General features: G+C 26.1%; 4 protein-coding genes across 6 annotated transcripts in view; 3 read left to right on the top strand and 1 right to left on the bottom strand.

Moving 5' to 3' along the window:
- LOC102680139 (AF4/FMR2 family member 4-like) overlaps window positions 1-2,454 on the top strand; it is a 3,577-nt gene extending 1,123 nt beyond the window's left edge. The window contains exons 2-7 of one of the 2 annotated variants that reach the window (XM_006620387.2): window positions 40-308; window positions 384-795; window positions 868-1,317; window positions 1,406-1,656; window positions 1,760-2,007; window positions 2,086-2,454. In XM_006620387.2, coding sequence (XP_006620450.1) covers window positions 40-308; window positions 384-795; window positions 868-1,317; window positions 1,406-1,656; window positions 1,760-2,007; window positions 2,086-2,396 — 1,941 coding nt within the window. In that variant the 3' untranslated portion in view covers window positions 2,397-2,454. The remainder of the gene's footprint in view (window positions 1-39; window positions 309-383; window positions 796-867; window positions 1,318-1,405; window positions 1,657-1,759; window positions 2,008-2,085) is intronic. The other variant, XM_006620388.2, reaches the window with a different exon arrangement.
- Window positions 2,455-3,375: 921 nt separating this feature from the next.
- LOC102678648 (mitochondrial chaperone BCS1) lies at window positions 3,376-5,617 on the bottom strand. The gene is made up of 7 exons (XM_006620375.2): window positions 5,285-5,617; window positions 5,002-5,193; window positions 4,702-4,841; window positions 4,414-4,608; window positions 4,064-4,297; window positions 3,828-3,998; window positions 3,376-3,726 (listed from the first exon to the last, which is right to left on the bottom strand). Exons 1-7 carry the CDS (start codon window positions 5,413-5,415, stop codon window positions 3,512-3,514), a joined length of 1,278 nt encoding a protein of 425 aa, XP_006620438.1. The 5' UTR covers window positions 5,416-5,617; the 3' UTR covers window positions 3,376-3,511.
- Window positions 5,618-5,638: 21 nt separating this feature from the next.
- On the top strand, window positions 5,639-13,537 carry LOC102678777 (UDP-glucose:glycoprotein glucosyltransferase). 2 transcript variants are annotated; one of them, XM_006620376.1, is made up of 24 exons: window positions 5,639-5,938; window positions 6,342-6,552; window positions 6,665-6,900; window positions 6,984-7,166; window positions 7,246-7,418; window positions 7,553-7,748; window positions 7,850-8,063; window positions 8,129-8,349; window positions 8,448-8,669; window positions 8,826-9,184; window positions 9,272-9,515; window positions 9,611-9,805; window positions 9,885-10,143; window positions 10,221-10,329; window positions 10,402-10,587; window positions 10,681-10,887; window positions 10,974-11,366; window positions 11,533-11,547; window positions 11,818-11,995; window positions 12,077-12,259; window positions 12,373-12,648; window positions 12,728-12,844; window positions 12,913-13,054; window positions 13,166-13,537. In XM_006620376.1, exons 1-24 carry the CDS (start codon window positions 5,915-5,917, stop codon window positions 13,210-13,212), a joined length of 4,590 nt encoding a protein of 1,529 aa, XP_006620439.1. In that variant the 5' UTR covers window positions 5,639-5,914; the 3' UTR covers window positions 13,213-13,537. The 2 variants fall into 2 exon arrangements, with proteins under 2 accessions (XP_006620439.1, XP_006620440.1); XM_006620377.1 differs by lacking the exon at window positions 11,533-11,547.
- Window positions 13,538-15,174: 1,637 nt separating this feature from the next.
- Window positions 15,175-17,932, top strand: part of LOC102678983 (zinc transporter 2-like) — a 5,180-nt gene continuing 2,422 nt past the window's right edge. The window contains exons 1-2 of the mRNA XM_006620379.2: window positions 15,175-15,928; window positions 17,794-17,926. Coding sequence (XP_006620442.1) covers window positions 15,882-15,928; window positions 17,794-17,926 — 180 coding nt within the window. The 5' untranslated portion in view covers window positions 15,175-15,881. The remainder of the gene's footprint in view (window positions 15,929-17,793; window positions 17,927-17,932) is intronic.

Below are 17,932 nucleotides of genomic sequence, written 5' to 3'. Positions count from 1 at the left end.
TTTTTTTTTTTTTTTTTTTTTTTTTTTTTTTTTTTTTAGCAACGGACAGTAAAAAGATGGTTAAATAGGTTTGACAAAGAAGGTACAGTAGAAACTCGAGAAAGATGCGGACGTAAAAGGGCTACAACAGCGGAACAAGATGAAGCTATTGTACGTTTAGCTACGCAAACGCCGATAACAGCAGCAAAAGCTGTACTTCCTGCTTTAGGACTTACTTGTTCTGTTGATACTATACGTGAAAGGCTGCATAAAGCTGGAATTCACAATTGGAGTCCTTCGAGAAAATATATGCAAAGAATTCCACTTGGGTTTGTTCTTGAAATCAATATTTTTTAAAATAAAACAATTTATTTTTTATGCCATTTGATTTTGCTCTTATTTAGTGATACGGATGGTGTTACTATTCAACAACCTGTATGGAGACCTACTGGAACACAATTGGGGAAAAAAAAGTCTTCCAAAGATTCTAATAAAAATGAAAAGAATACTAGTACAACTAAAAAAAGAAATCCATCAAAGAAAATTAGAGCCAAAGATATATATGTAGGGGATGGTGCGCCAATAGAAAATGAAAAATCTGATGAACAACGAGAATTTATATATCATCAACAAAATGCTTCAGAATCTCAAGTTAATGAAATGCAATCATCATCTCAACCTTTGCAATCTCAGACAGAATTTGGTAGTACTCTAAGTTTATCTCAGCAAACACAATCTATTTATCAACATCCTAGTTTAAATATATCTCAGAATTGGCCTTTAGATTTAGTGCAAGGAAGTCATCACTATCCTCAAGTTTGTATAATTTGTTTAATATTATAGATATTTATATTATTATATATAACTTATATTTTCTCAAATTTTTAGGATCAATCAAATTCAATATCTCATGAACAAGTGGCTTCCTCACAACAACTTCAAGAATTACATGCACAACAAGAACAAAACCATGTACAACAAATACAACAAACTCATAATCTTGATGAACAACAAAGGCAACTTCAGGCAGAAGTTCAGCATCATAGTGATCAATTACATTCTCAATTAGCTAGTCCACAAAATAATACGAATTTAACTTCTGATAATTCTAATATTCGTGGCCATCAAGATAATAATCAGTCTTCTAGTATAGAATCTAATCAAAGTAAAGATTCATCGAAAGAAGGCAGCGCGAAAAGTGAACCACAGAAAAAGAAAAAAAAGGGTGGGAAAGCTAAGGGAACATTGGAAACCAGTGTTGAAATTCGAAATCGTATGATTGGCATGTCTGAAGCCGGTTTATCCACATTATCTATCGCGCTTGCAATCGACAGATCGGTAAGAAGAAACATGTTCGTCTTGATGGATTCACATAATTAAAACCATCTCAAGAGTAGCCGTATACGCAATACTCATTATTAAATAGGAACGTACCGTAAAAAGATGGTTAGAACGTTGGCATAAGGAAGGGAACGTACAAACTAAGGAAAGAAAGGGTCGTCGACGAATTACTACTAAAGAACAAGACGAAGCTATTGTTGCTATGGCTACTCAGCAACCATTAACTGCAGCTAAACACGTCGCGCCTGCACTGGGTTTAAAATGTAGCGTAGATACTATTAGAGAGAGGCTTCATAAAGCTGGTATACATAGTTGGAAGCTTGGAAAGAAACAAGGGTTAGTAAAAAAAAAAAAAATAAAATAAAAAAAACGAAAAAAAGATTCTTTGTTAATTATTATTCATATTTATTCATTATCAAACAATATTTGATTATTTTAGAGAAGGAAATGCTGTACATACTGTACACCTTTGGCAGCCTAGTGGAAATCGACCAAATAAACCTAAATTACCAGGTGAAAAGAAGAAAAAAACGAACAATAATAAGAAACGTGATCAAATGTCAAACAATACGCAAAAACGACCCACTAGAAAAAGAAAAACCGAGTCCATTGCGATGAAAATGGTTTCACCCTCTACAAATTTGATATCAGAACAAACTACAACTTTATCATACCATAATGGAACAAGTAAGATTAATAACTAAATATTTATTATGTTTTTCTTGTGATAAAAACTAATTGATAATTTTTAAAACCACATTTTAGTGGCAAATTATGTTTCAGGTTCTAATATAATACAACCTATTCATAATATTCCTCCACCTCCTCCTACAATTGTTCAATCTCAATCACATCCTCCAGCAGGTCCTCCACAAGCAACTCAATCTATACAACCAATGAATTCTATGATACAACAAAGACCTGATTGTCGATTAGCATCAATTGTAGCACCTGTATCAGGACAAGGAAATACTGGAGTTACCTATCCATCATGTATGGTTGGAAGTAATACTCATACAGGACATATGGAACAACCAGATCCTTTAAATTATGAACCATACATTTGGAGTTTCTAATCATCAAGTATAAAAAAACATTAAAACATTAAATAATAAATTTTCAAGATATTCTTAAATATATTGTATCATTCCAATTTAAAAAATTTTTTTTTCTATCGCATTTGAAGTTCAATTTATTGATTAAATTTAGTGTATTGATTTTACATTATACTGTTTATAATAATAATATGAATGATTTGAATCATAAGTTGGAAAATATTCAATATTCATTTTTATGATTGTAAAATCAAATAAACATTGGGTGAGTATTGGTTTGAGATAATTGGTTTAAGAAAGAGTAGATCCAATTTTAATTAATTATAATTGAACTTTAATATATCCTCATAATTGCATGCATTAATTCCTTAAATTATCATTAATATAATTAATATTTGATATTAATGAAATATATAAAACAATAATTATTTTTTTTATCTTCTATTTTGAATACACTAATTTATGAAATTATGAATATAATATTATAGAATAATAAAAATTTTTTAAACTAAATCAATTATAATAAAATGGAAGTGATCATTAATGAGTAGCGAAAAAATTTCATTTATTTTTTAATATTAAAGCAAACATCGCATATGTAAAAAATATTTCATCTAAAATATATAAATTTTTAAGATTTAAATAAAATATTTTTTTTTAAATTTAAATTAATTTAAAAAATGTTTGTGTTAAATGAAATTAATTGAATCAATTTAAATCAACACGAAAAAGCGTCAATAATGTGTAAATATAGCGATATATATATATGAATATAAATGAATTTAAATGAATTTAAATAATTGAACAAATATATTGATAAAAATAAAAGAAAAGTTATACAATATTTATTTTGCTATACAATGTATTTTATCTTTAAATAGTCATTCAAAATATGCAAAATAAAATATTGTGAAAATAGAAAATGTGTCATATTAAATTTATATTTATGAAATTCTTAGGAATGAGTAAACAAATAATGTTAAAAAAATTGTAAACCGCATAGATTATATTATTTTTATACATGTAAAAGTTTACAATATTTAATCTATATATGTATTTTTTTATCCTTATAGATTTTTTATGATTCAATGTAAATTCTTCAAGTATAATTATGTTTCATTATTAAATATAATTTATTATGTAAGTTCCCATATATGTGAAACATTTTTTAATACATCATCAGGATTATTTTTATAAAACATAAAATATCCTTGAATTTGCGCTGGACTAACATATTTCTTTTGCGATAATACATTTTCTGTAAATTGTTTAGCAAGTACATTTGCTCTATCGTCAATATTGCGATAAAATCTCAAAAACATTTGTTCCACTTGATTTGCACTACACCAACCTGGAATAGTATCAATTAATATCATTGATATTTAATTACATTAAATCAATGAATATTTTATTATTTAAAACATAATAATTTATAAAATGTTATATATGTACCTATATATTCTTTTACATCTATTCTACCAGGTCTAACTAATGCAGGATCTAATCTTTCTAAGTAATTGGTTGTCATGAAAAGAATTCTTGCTTCTGTAGAAGCAACGCCATCTAAACAATTTAATAAACCACTGAATGTAACTCTATTTAAACCATCATATGCAGCTTTAACTGTAATGAAGATAAAAATTAATGTTTTCATATAAATAATTACACAATATTATTTTTTCACTTACTTTCTTTACTTTCTTCTCGACTAGTAAAAGCGGCGTCAATATCTTCTAAAAGAATAATAGTTTGTTGTGGAGCTACTGCTAATAGATGATTTAATCTATCATCTGTTAAACCTCGTTCTGATAGATTTAAAACACAAATGCCCATTTCTAATTCACCAGCTAAAGCAGTAATGAATGATGATTTACCGCAACCAGGAGGACCATATAATAAATATCCACGTCGATACGGAATTCCTAATTAATTATTTAATTTAATTCCTAATAAATATATTTTTAATTTTTGGTGCAAATGTTACATATTCTTATTAATGTATATATTTGCTACAGATATATTTGCATCATTTACATACCACGATCGCTATACCATGAAGGATTTTGTATAAATTCACGACAATCGTTTATTATTCTTTCTGCAATACCAGTATCTAAAACAACTGAATTTAGTGGTCTTCGTCTTCTAGGATGTCCAAATTGTCTCCATTCACTTCCCATTGCAATATACATTATTGTTTTACCTTCATATTCTTTTAATGCCATTTGTCTCGCTGAAAATAAAAATTAATTCTTTAATTGTTTACTTTTTTGATTATTTTGATTATTTTGATTATTTTTTCATTTTAATATAACTAATATTTTACCTTCTTCTAAAATATTAAAATAAATATTTTTATTCCTTCCTAATGCTGTAAGTTGTACTGTTTCCCATGGTATACCCATTTGTATATCCAGTGTTTGTTGTTCCCTAGTTCGTTCTACTCTTATCCAATTCCCTTTATATCTATTAATTGAACAAATATAATATATCATTGATTTAACTATTATAATTTATATGATTTAATGATTCTACTATTATTATAAATTTTAAATTGTTACATAAACGTATCATACTTGTCATTGTCAGATGAAATATTGCAGTGATAAGTACAGTTACTTCTAACCTAATAAAATGTGTTCCAATACTTGGTACGAAATCATATCTAGTTTTTATGTGACCTGTTTCTTTTTGTTCAAAACTTGTTTCAACTGAAAGATGTTGCGTTTCCTTTGCACCTTTATGTGTAATCCATTGTAAGAGCCATTGATAACTTTTATCACGACATGGAACTTCTAAAGTGATCATATAATGTCGCCTTGTAAAAAAATTAAATATCATATTATATTGAATTATATTGATATAAAGTCGTATATAATATGATATAAAATTGTAATTTTTAATAATACCTGAACATTATCATTCCTACTTGCATTCCTTTTCGTAATAAAGCTGCACCAGCACCTAACCCAAAAAGTCCAAAACCAGCTCCAAAATACGGATTATCAGATAAAGTTTGAATATAATCTATTATAGTCATAATGCAATTATTTATTTATTTTCTAATTGCATTAAAAATATTATTATTCTTAGTATACTGTTTTACATGTACTATTATTAGTACTAACTTGTTTTAACTATTTTATATAATATTATACCTTTCATTTGTATTACATCTTGTATTATGTTTGGTGTAAATACAAAAGTATACTTATTTTAAGGTTCTTAGAATAAAAAAAAAAGTATTTAGGTTGCACAAAAAACCTAGGAAATTTTATATCTCTTAAAAGTGCTAATAATTCTAGATTAAAGTGTGTATAAAAATAATATACTATTAAGAATAATGCATAAAAAAAATATGACCATAATATTTAATAATATTTTTAATAAGCAAAATAATTTGTAAAATTCATGTAAAATGTACGTCTGTGTGAATAGTAAATAATTATATTAAGTATAGACGTATCAGTATCTTTCACCAGTTACCGGCACGTGTTTTGCATGGATTGGTTATTATCCTTGTCCAATTCTTTTACAATATGAGTTTCATGGAAAATTTAAAGGTATGCAATTTAATTAAAAATATAAAATTCTTTTCTTTTTCTTACATATATTATTATGAATTCTATATATTATATCATATTTTTATTTTTAATCATTTTCGTTAACTACATCGATAATTTAATACTATTATAAATGTAAGAATTTATATAAATTATAAAAAATAGTAGAAATACTTATATTATTGTGGTAATCAATTTTTATTATTGTATAACAAATATATTAAGAAGTTCAATTATTTCATTGTTTAATAAATTAAAAATATAATTTATTAAAATTTTTTAATTTAAACTATCGAAACTATCGTATAATAGTATCGTAGAAACATATTTTTCAATTTTATTAAATTTCTTATATTTTTATATTTACTTTCCTTATTATCAACAATATTTGTATTGTTTACAGATGCGGTTAATTATATGTCTTTATTTTTTAATACTGTGTACAATATACATTGAAGCAGAAAAAAGAGTAAACAAATATGTAACTACTCTAATAGATGCAAAATGGAAAGAAACACCTTTGGCTCTTGAAGCTGCTGAATATTTAAATGATGAAAATCCAAGTTATTTTTGGAAATTCATAGATAATTTTGCTAATTATGATTTAAGAAATGGTAATTTTACTTTTATTTTATTTTATTATATTATATATATATATTTTATATCATTTTTAATTTTTTTATAAATAATGTAATTTTATATTTTATATTAGTTTTGTTTTCATAGTTACAGAGAAAGATAACTATGATGCTGTTATTGCATTTGCTGAAAAATATTTATCTCATTCTGAATTAGCACTAATGAAATTAGCATTATCATTAAGAATTTATTCAGCACGTATTGAAATGTTCACACAAATGGCAGAAAATAAAAATATGTCCTTTCTTGATTGTTATAATATAGTGGATATTGGTGGAGTGTTTACATGTTCTTTGGAAGAATTAGAAAAGTTGGCTATTCAAGTAAATGACACGTAAACATTTTAAAACATATATATACATATATTAATTAATTTCAATTATATATTCTATGATTATGTTCATAGGATACTTGGATACATCCAGATATTTATAGTGTAGATCATCGTTATCATGCATCTCAACAATCAGATAAAATTATTATATTATATGGACAAATTGGAACACCAAAATTTTTGGATTTCCATAATAAATTAAAAGATCTTGCAGAAACTAGTGGAATTAATTATATTTTACGACATTATTTAAAGGTATTATATTATAATTATAAATATATTTAATATAATGATATATATATGTATGTGTGTAATTAATTTGTGATATCTATAGGACAGAACAGACAAAAATGTACGTTTATCAGGATATGGTGTAGAATTGCAAATGAAATCCACAGAATATAAAGCAACAGATGATTCAGATATTAAAGATAATACAGGAAAAGATTCAGAGACTACAACTGATAGTATGGAAGAAATAGATGGAATTAATTTTGTAACTTTAAAGTAAGGTGGTTATATTCTTGATATTTAGACTTTACATATTTTCATATTAATTTTAAATTAAATATTTTTAATTTACTATTTTTTTTTATTTTCTATTATCACAATCTAATTTTTAAAAAATTTTTTTTTTTTAGAAATTTGTATCCTAATAAACAATTAGAGTTAGATAAATTACAAACTCATTTACTTGAAACTAGTCATGAAATTGGTGCTTTAAAAGTATGGCAATTTCAAGAATTAAGTTATCAAGCAGCTGAAAGAATAATGAATTCTCCTACAAATGAGGCTATTAATGTTTTAACAGATATTTCACAAAATTTTCCAATGCAGGTATTTTTTTTACAATATTAAAATTATTCTTCTGCTGGAATTTTATATTTTTATTTCATTTTTATAATAATATATTTATATAATATTTAATTTGTTTGAAGGCAAAATCTTTAATTAGAACAAAAGTAAATAATGAAATGAAAAAAGAAATGAAACTTAATCAAGCAATATTTTCTACAAGTTTAAATATACAACCTACAGATACTGCACTTTTCATTAATGGATTATTTTTTGATTTGGAAGCAGTAGATGTCCTCAGTCTTTTAGAATCATTGAGAAGTGAATTAAGAATAATGGAATCTCTTCGTAAAATCGGTATGTTGCATTTAGATTTGCTTATTAAAAAAGAAAGAAGCTGTTATTGAATATTTCATTTGTAGGATTTAGTAATAAAGAGATAAGCACATTGTTGGCTTTGGATTTATCTACTAATATGGATAAACAAGAATTTGCAATGGATATAAGAGATTCAGCTATAATTTGGGTAAATGATATTGAACAGGATTCAGCTTATGCGAGATGGTCGTCATCGTTAACAGAATTATTGAGACCAACTTTTCCTGGAATGCTAAGAAATATTAGAAGAAATTTATATAATTTGGTTGGTGTAAACATAGATTAATGATCTAAAATAATTACGATATAATTTTAGAAAATTTCAAAAACATAAATCCATTTAAAAATTATATATTTTAATAGGTATTAATTATTGATCCTTTAAGTGGAGAATCCAGTCCTTTGATAACATTAGCACAATCATTATATCTACATTCTGCACCATTAAGAGTGGGTTTTGTCTTTGTAACGAATTACGATTCCTCTGTAACTGGACTAACTGATCCCAGTGTCGCAATTAATAATGCATATCATTATTTTGTGGAAAGCAAAGGATCGGAACATGCTTTACAATTTCTGATAGATGTAAGATTTTACTATATTTAATCATCATTAGTCTTCTATACATAAAATGAAAGTCTTTCTTATTCTATGTATTTTTATTCTATATATTAATAATTTTTATTCTATATATTAATAATATAATTAATAAAATTTATAATATATTATATCCGATTTTAGTTAGGGAATTATATTGGATCAGAAGGAGTAGATGTAGAAGATATAAAAAAAACAATAAAAATGCAGGATTCATCTGCTAATATAAATTATATCCTTGGCGAAGAATCTGAATATGACGTAGGACGTCATTTAGCTAGTGATTTCGTAAAGCGATCTGGTTTTAGAAAATTTCCGCAAGCTTTGCTTAATGGTGTACCTTTATCATCTGATCAATTAAATGCCAATTCATTTGAAGAAGCTGTTTTATCTACCATCATATCACAAACACCTGCATTACAAAAAGCTGTATATCGAGGAGAAATAACTGAAGGAGATGATGTAGTTGATTATATTATGAATCAACCGAATGTTATGCCTTGGTTTGAAATTTTAATATAAGATTTTTTCAAGTTTATATATATAATATGTTTTATATGTTTTATAATAATTTATATGTTTTGTTATAGCCTGAATGAACGAATATTGAAACCGGAAAAACATACATGGTTAAACTTAATTGGTACCATACCTAATGATGAAGATTATAACAAATGGACTCCTCAAGATTTATCAAGTTGGTTGATGAATAAAATGCGTTATATATATGTTCCACGTCGTACAACTGTTCATCATTTATATACATTTTGGATTGTAACAAATTTAAATGAATTAAAAGGTAGACAATTATTACGTGAGGCACTCGAATATATAGTAAGTGATTTAATATATTTATTATTTATTTACATCATTATATTTATTTACAATAAGATTTGTATTAATATTTGAGTATAATTATCATGATTTAGGAATCGAATGCAGATGTTAGAATTAGTATAATTGTTAATCCACTTGTCGATACGAATGATAATATAATCGATATTAATCAAATAGTATTAGCTGCGTTACACACTCTTCCGATAGAAAAGATTATGCGCTTTATTCGTAACATAATAAAAGAAGATGTGGCTACTGTTATTCTTAATGGAAAAGTTGATATAGAGGTAATCATTCTTTTGAAAAACAGTTAAAATTTTAATTTTATAAAAATAATAAATATTTAACAATTTATTATAAAATTAGGAAGAAGTTGTAAAGGAACGATTAAAAAATCAAATAGATGAATTGTATATACATCGTCGATATATTAAAACAGTATTAAATTTAGAAAAAGGAGCTAGAGCGATTGTATGTAATGGACGATTAATCGGTCCTTTAGATGATGATGAAGAATTTACAAATGAAGATTTTTCATTATTAGAAAGATTCACTCAAAGTACTTATGATGATAAATTGTTAAAAAAATTAATAAAAGGACAATTATTGGAAAATGACGAATATGGTATGATAAAAAATCTATGAAATCATATATAATATAAAATATGTAATGTAACATTATTCTTTCGATTTTTTATACAGAAAAGAATGAAATCACTGATGACATGATAATGAAAATCACATCTTTATTAGCATCGCATCCACAAACGCGAAGTCGATTTCACGTTCCTTTTCATGGTGATGATTATAGGTAAGAAATTCGTATTTATTTATAACATATACAAATATATGGTTTATGATATTTTTTTTATAATATATTTAGTGCCATAAAGATTCCAGCGATGAATCCAGATGAAGTATCATTTAATTTAAATGCTATTGTCGATCCAGTATCTCGTGGTGCGCAAAAATTGGGTCCAATTTTAAAAACGCTTCAACAATCTTTAAATTGTAATATTAAAGTATTTTTAAATTGTTTGGATAAAAATAGCGATATGCCATTAAAAAGGTATCCAGATGCTTTAAATAGGAAGGAAATGGTATATAAGGTATTAAATAAAACTGTTTATTTTATGTAATTATTTTATTTGTATTATTTTAGTTTTTATCGTTTTGTATTTGAACCTCAATTACAATTTTTTCCTGATGGGCGTATTAATGGAGCTATGGCGAAATTCACAAAATTACCGACATCATCTCTTTTGACGCAATATATTCATGCTCCAGAAAATTGGTTAGTAGAAGTTATTAGAAGTGTTTATGATTTAGATAATATTAAATTGGATAACGTAGCAATTGGAGTGCATAGGTAAGTAAATTTTATTAAGAAATATAGCAAAAACGTATATTTTTTTAATATATTTTATTTTTTTTAAATTATTTGTTATTTTACAGTGAGTTCGAATTAGAATATTTACTTCTTGAAGGTCATTGTTTCGAAGCAGTCATCGGAAATCCACCACGTGGATTACAGATTACATTAGGAACAGAAAAGCAACCATTAATGGTAGATACTATAGTAATGGCAAACTTGGGCTATTTTCAGTTAAAAGCAAATCCAGGTGAATGGGTATTACGTCTTCGACAAGGACGCTCAGCAGAAATTTATGATTTTACCACAGTCGGTGGCCAAGATGTTCTACAAAATGACAATGATGTAAAAGTTGTTATAAGTTCTCTCAGAAGTCATGTATTGAAAGTTAAAGTATCCAAGAAGCCAGATAAAGTGGGAATGGATCTTTTATCGGAAGATGATAAAAGTTCTGGTTTATGGAATTCTATTTCTAGGTAGGTAAAATTTTTTCAGTGTGTTTTTCTATAACTTGAGTGTTGATTATGTAAATTTAGAATAGTTTTAAATTTCTTGGTGTTAAATGAAGATATTCAATATTTTTAGCATGTCGATAAGCGATCGTCTAACTTTAATTTTTATTTGTTCTTTCTTTTTTTTTAGCTTTTCCAAATTTTGGTAAGCTTTCCACACCTACTTAAATATTATCGCGTAATATGTAATATCCTTGATGTATAAAAATAATTATTTTATCAATTGTTTTGTATATTAAACATGTATTATTACTATTATTATCATTATTATTTTATTATTTTTATGGTAGCATCAATATGCGTTGTATGTTGCAGTACATATTTGTACGCTCAATCAACAGCATATCTTTAAAAAAACAATAAAAATATTTTTTTTATTTCCATTTTTTAATTGTATTGCTTTCTTCAAAATTAGGACATTTACGACAACGGATGATAGCGATGATCAAGATGAAAAATTAAATATTTTCTCTCTAGCATCTGGACACTTATATGAAAGATTTTTGAAAATTATGATGTTGAGTATTATAAAGCATACCAAAAGTCCCGTTAAATTTTGGTTTTTGAAAAATTATCTTTCACCAACATTAAAGGTAAACTATTATACGCATTAATAAATAAATCAGAAGATATAGAAAAGTTTAACAAAAATGAAATCAAATGAAATTTTTTAGGATTTCTTACCTCACATGGCAAAAGAATATGGCTTCGAATATGAATTAGTACAATATAAATGGCCTCGTTGGCTCCATCAACAAACTGAAAAACAAAGAACTATATGGGGTTATAAAATATTATTTTTAGATGTTTTGTTTCCGTTAAATGTTAAGAAAATAATATTCGTTGATGCCGATCAGGTATATGGATTACATACAAACAATTACAATTTATTATCATTAATATTATTGGTTTTTATTATTAATTTTTGTGATAATTAATTAATATGTGATATATGATATATTGTTGTTAGGTTGTAAGAGCAGATTTGAAAGAATTAGCGACTATGGATCTTGGAGGTGCACCATATGCATACACTCCATTTTGTGATAGCAGGAAAGAAATGGACGGATTCAGATTTTGGAAGCAAGGTTATTGGCGAAATCATTTACAAGGTCGCGCTTATCACATCAGTGCTCTTTATGTAGTAGACTTGAAACGATTTCGACGCATCGCGGCCGGAGATAGACTAAGAGGACAATATCAAGCATTAAGTCAAGATCCTAATAGTTTGGCCAATCTGGATCAAGTCCGTATGAAATTGATATTAACATAAAAGTAAGACAATTAAATAATATATAATAGTAATAAATAGTTTGTTGTTTCAGGATCTTCCCAATAATATGATTCATCAAGTGGCTATTAAAACATTGCCTCAGGAATGGTTGTGGTGCGAAACTTGGTGCGATGATGCATCCAAAAAATACGCTAAAACTATAGATTTGGTAAATAATAAATTGGTAATATGAATCTTAAATAATAATTCAATTAATATTCAAATGTTGTCCCATAGTGTAATAACCCAATGACTAAAGAAGCTAAGCTACAAGCTGCCGTACGTATTTTACCAGAATGGATAGGTTATGATGAAGAAATAAAAGCTTTACAGTTAAAGTTAGAGAATGAGAATAGACAAACAGAAAAAGAAGAGAATGGTAATCGAATAAATATATCTAATTCTTTAATTGAATATTTTTATTGTACATATATTGTACATATATATTATTATAATAAAATATGTATACTTTTCTTTTCTTTTATTTTAGAAATATTTGAAGATACGGAAAATTTTACAAAGCATGAAGAATTATAAATAAAAATAAAATGAAATATAAGAATAAATTAAAAAGAAGATAGTATGGATACTTTTACAAAAAATTTTCCACAAATAATGAATTATTTTCAATATTCGCAAGCACATTGTTGCAGCAGCGCGTGATTTTTTAAATGACAATTAAATAAAACATTAAAAAATATTGATTGTCTTAATTTAATGAATTATTCAATCATTCAATCAGAAATGTGTCATATTGTAGTAATTAATCAGATAAGGAATTATGTCCATACCGTTAACATAATTGTGATTTTGTATTATCTACTATAGTTATAAGAAATAAACTTGTAATGTTTGTAAGGTATTTTTTATGAATATTTGTTCCATTCACAAAAATACTCCTATTTCTGCATAATATAAAAACTTTTTAATAAAAGAGAAACATTTTTTGGCAACATTAAAGAAAATAGTTGTATTAATTAAAAGAAAGATCTTGTAATAAAATTATTTATAATAATTACATTTTGTATGTATTCTGTTTTCAATATTTACTAGAATTACAAGTTTGTATATAAGAATAACTTATATTTTTATAACTATAGATTATTTATAATGAAATTATAAAACGACTGATGACGACGAAATGACATTTAGATTATTAAATTATTAATATATATCATATATAATATATTACATATATATATTGTAATAAACGTGATGATTTATTTTACGATGTTAACATAATCATGATCATTTTTTGATGACTTTTTAACATAAACTTTTTATTTAATTTAATTTAATCTTTCATTTAATTGTTTTTACGTTTACTTCTAATAATTATTCTTATTTTTATATTTAATTTTAAATTTACATTAATGTTATCTCTATAGATTTATTCGAACGTATCCTAAAATTATACGTTCTTATATATGTTCTTATATTATAACTTTAATTAAAAATTTGTATGAATTCTCAAAAATATTAAAATATGCATATTATAAAAATAAGTATCTTTTGGAATGATAGTTCACTTTTATCTTCGAATTTATTTTCATGAAAAAAATCGAACATAAGATAAAAAAAAAATTATTAAATTTATCAACAATCTATATAAATATAATTCTTTATTTAGATTATATAGGGTTAATTGAATCTTGTACACGTGCGTGCGTGTATGTGTATATGTGCGTGCGTGTGTATTATATCTTGTTTTTTGTAATTACATCATCAAATAAATATGATTACGATAAGGACGAAATATATTGAAAATAATTACAGTTTGTTTAAATTAAATTAATTACTAAAATAATTGTCGATATACAATTCGTTTATGTTGATATGATCGTTATATGATCGTTATATGATCGTTATATGATCGTTTTTTACCACATGGAATAAATCTATTATATAAAATCAATATTAATTATCGATTATAGTTGAAAATAAAATTGAAAATTGATAAATAAATTTTATGTTTCTCCTCCATGAATTATTTAATATTAATATTCTATTTTTTTAAAATATATATCGCAAAAATGTAATCTTATATATATGCAGAAGTAAACTTGTGGTGCAAATTAATTCCATGGAAGAAAAATTTATATTAGCCAAAATAATATGCCAAAATAATAACATATTTTATTATTTTTTCTGAAATTTAGAATTAGAATTCTATACGTGTACTTTGCTATATTTATATTTGATAAATATTTAATTAAATTTGAATAGGAATAAATTTAAATTTTAAAATTTAAATCAAAAATTTTTAAAAAAATATCAATTAAATTCTAATCAAAAAATGGCAGATGATTAAGCATTTTACATCAAAAAGAAAAAACTTTGTGAATAATATGATAGAAAAAAAGAAAAAAATACAATCGATCTATACAAGTTTAATTATTTTCGAATTGTTTTCGATTTTATTAAAGTGCACAATTAATATTACGAAAATTTATTTGATTGATAACAAGAGAAAATTAGAAATTTTAAATGATTGTTACAAATGATTGTTACAATGAAATAACAGGAAATAACAGAAACAGGAAAACGCAATACATAAGGCATTAAACTATCGTGAACATGAAGCGTGACAAAGATAGAATAAACGACGAATAGATAGAAACTTTGAAAGGCAGAAACAGATAGAGGAAGCAAAGAGTGGGGGAATCGATGGTCGCAGAAGAAGGGAGAAAACAGGAGGAAGGAAATCGGTAGAGAGCGATCTTCAACTAAAGCAAGAGAGGGGATAAAAGAGATAGAGAGAAATAGCAAAGAAAGAACAAGAGAAAAAGAGAGAAACGAAGAAGGAGAAACTCATCGAGAGTTAAGCTATCTGGTAAAATAAACGGACGAGACTAGACAGAGGGTCTTCTACCAAAAGACGGCATGAAGTGGCAAGCGATTTATGGTGTTCATGTAACTAGTGACGCGCGTACAATCCATTCACGTTTCTCCGATCGGCTGAGGATTTAATACACTTGCCGATCTGCCGTTCGTAATCGCGTCGCGCCCCTTCTTTTCGTTCCACTTTGCCTCGTCTCGCCTCGCCTACCGCGCCGCGACGTCGCGTCTTCGTTTTTTCCCCTTTCGCTTTTCTTTTCCATATTTTTAATCGATCTACTGAATGGTGAATTGATTCGATTGCTTGTTGCACGTTACCATCAGCGCTGTTGTACCGCGCACGCACGCACACGCACATACACACATACATGCAACCGTCCTGCACGAGGATCATGGACGACGAAAGGATCAAGCTGTGAGTTCGAATATCCTTTCGAATTCGATCGGATCGATTCGGATCAGATCGGATCAAATCGCTTCTCCCCACTTTCTCCCATTGCAGTGTCGGGCGCACAGTACAATTTCTTACAAAGTCTGTTACAATTTTTTAATTTGACAATTTTTATGAGAGAAACAATTAGAGTATCGATTTTTCGATAAATGCAATCACAACATGGATATTTATATTTATATTATATTATCATTTGTCTTTTGTTTAATTTCTTGAATATATTGTTAAATATAATGTTAAATATAATATATGAAAAAAAACTTCTATTTCAATTTCTTATACTTATTTTAAGAGATGCACATGTTGAAAAAAATAATATAATTATTATGCTAATATATATTTTATATTATTTAATTACACGTTATTACTTTTTAACTTAATATTTTTTAATATCATACGTTATAAAAAATCAATGATAAAAAAAAAAATATAACATATCCTGGTATATCATGTTTATCATCCGCGTAATCACATTCTGTTACGTATCACGAAACAGAAGGACGATGCAATTTGGTTTTGCACACGGCATTATCATCACGGGAATCACAATTTTTTCATCAGAAAATGTTTCCATGGATAACGGCTTAATGTGGATTTACACACAATATCCTCATTGATATCTTCTTCTTAGATAGTGAGAAATGATAACAGCCGTTAAGAGGATGACGCGTAATCTCACGTAAGTGAGAGTTTTCATCTGATCATTGTTCTCTATGTTTTTGTTAGATATGTTGAAAAAGTAACTAGTTAAAATTTCGAGTAAAATTATTTTAAATAATAATTTTATTTAAAATGCTTAAATAATAATTATTTGTGACTATAAGTTGATTTGTTCTTCATATAACCTCGGCTATTTGGTGTTACAGTTATCAGCGATTATTCGATGTTTTGAATAATAAATTATTAAAGTGATTTATTCTTAATTTTAACCATTAATTAATTATATTATCGATCTTATCTCGCGCTACGCATTTAAATTTTCGGTGGCAATCTCTAATCATTAGGAAAAAAATTAAAAAACAATAAGAAATATCATGACTGATAACAGGTCGATAACTATTGTAAATAATGATATTTTTCTATTGATATAGACAATATAATACGGTTAGAAAATTTTTTTGATTTTTCAGAATACAATCGGAATAAAAAAATGTGCAGATATTTTTGCTACAATATAATTATAATTTATATCATATCTTATAATTTATATCATACCTTCGCAATAAAATTTTTTCTTATTATACATAATAACTTTATCGTGTCAAAATCAAATTAAGATCGAAATTATAAATCATCTGTTTGAATACATCCTCATCGACATCTTCCTCATCAATTTTTTTAATTCTCTTTCTTCTTCTTCTTCTTCCTTCCGTCCGTCAAGAAAACAGTGACAATTCTTTCCCTTTTCCAGGTGGTTCAATTACGAGATAAATCCGGAGTATCGATTGCACATTATAGAAATTAACGGTAAATAAATTCGGTTTTGTAAATTTTCGTTTCCAATTATTTCCCGTACAAACGAAAAAAAAAAAAAAAATAAAAAAAAGAAAAAATATTACGAGCCAAATTATAAAAATAATTTCAATTAATCTTGATTAGTACTGCGTGCAAACAATAGAAATGAAAACAGACAATAAAGATCTTAATATGATCTTAATACGATGAATTATATGATATGATCTTGATACGATTTATTTCCGCAAAATCGATTGTGTATATCATATGTATATTCGTTGATTATTATATTCATTTATAATTACATAATTATATTAAAATTATTTAAAATTCAATCAATTCAATTATTTTTTGTTTTTCTGTTTATTAATTAGATTCAAAGATAAAGCTGTGTATGGATATGGAACAAGTATTCCGCCTAATAATAATGAAGCTGATGAGAATGAAGCCTCGCCGAAAAAAGTGATTTTTTGTGTGCACGGTAAACTTTCGGGTTGCTGTACGGTTGTAAAA

This window comes from Apis dorsata, unplaced genomic scaffold (assembly GCF_000469605.1).
Source record: "Apis dorsata unplaced genomic scaffold, Apis dorsata 1.3 scaffold_515, whole genome shotgun sequence".
Lineage (NCBI taxonomy): Eukaryota > Metazoa > Arthropoda > Insecta > Hymenoptera > Apidae > Apis > Apis dorsata.
The sequence above is the reverse complement of the archived record's forward strand: the minus strand, read 5'-3'. Positions and strand labels throughout refer to the sequence as shown.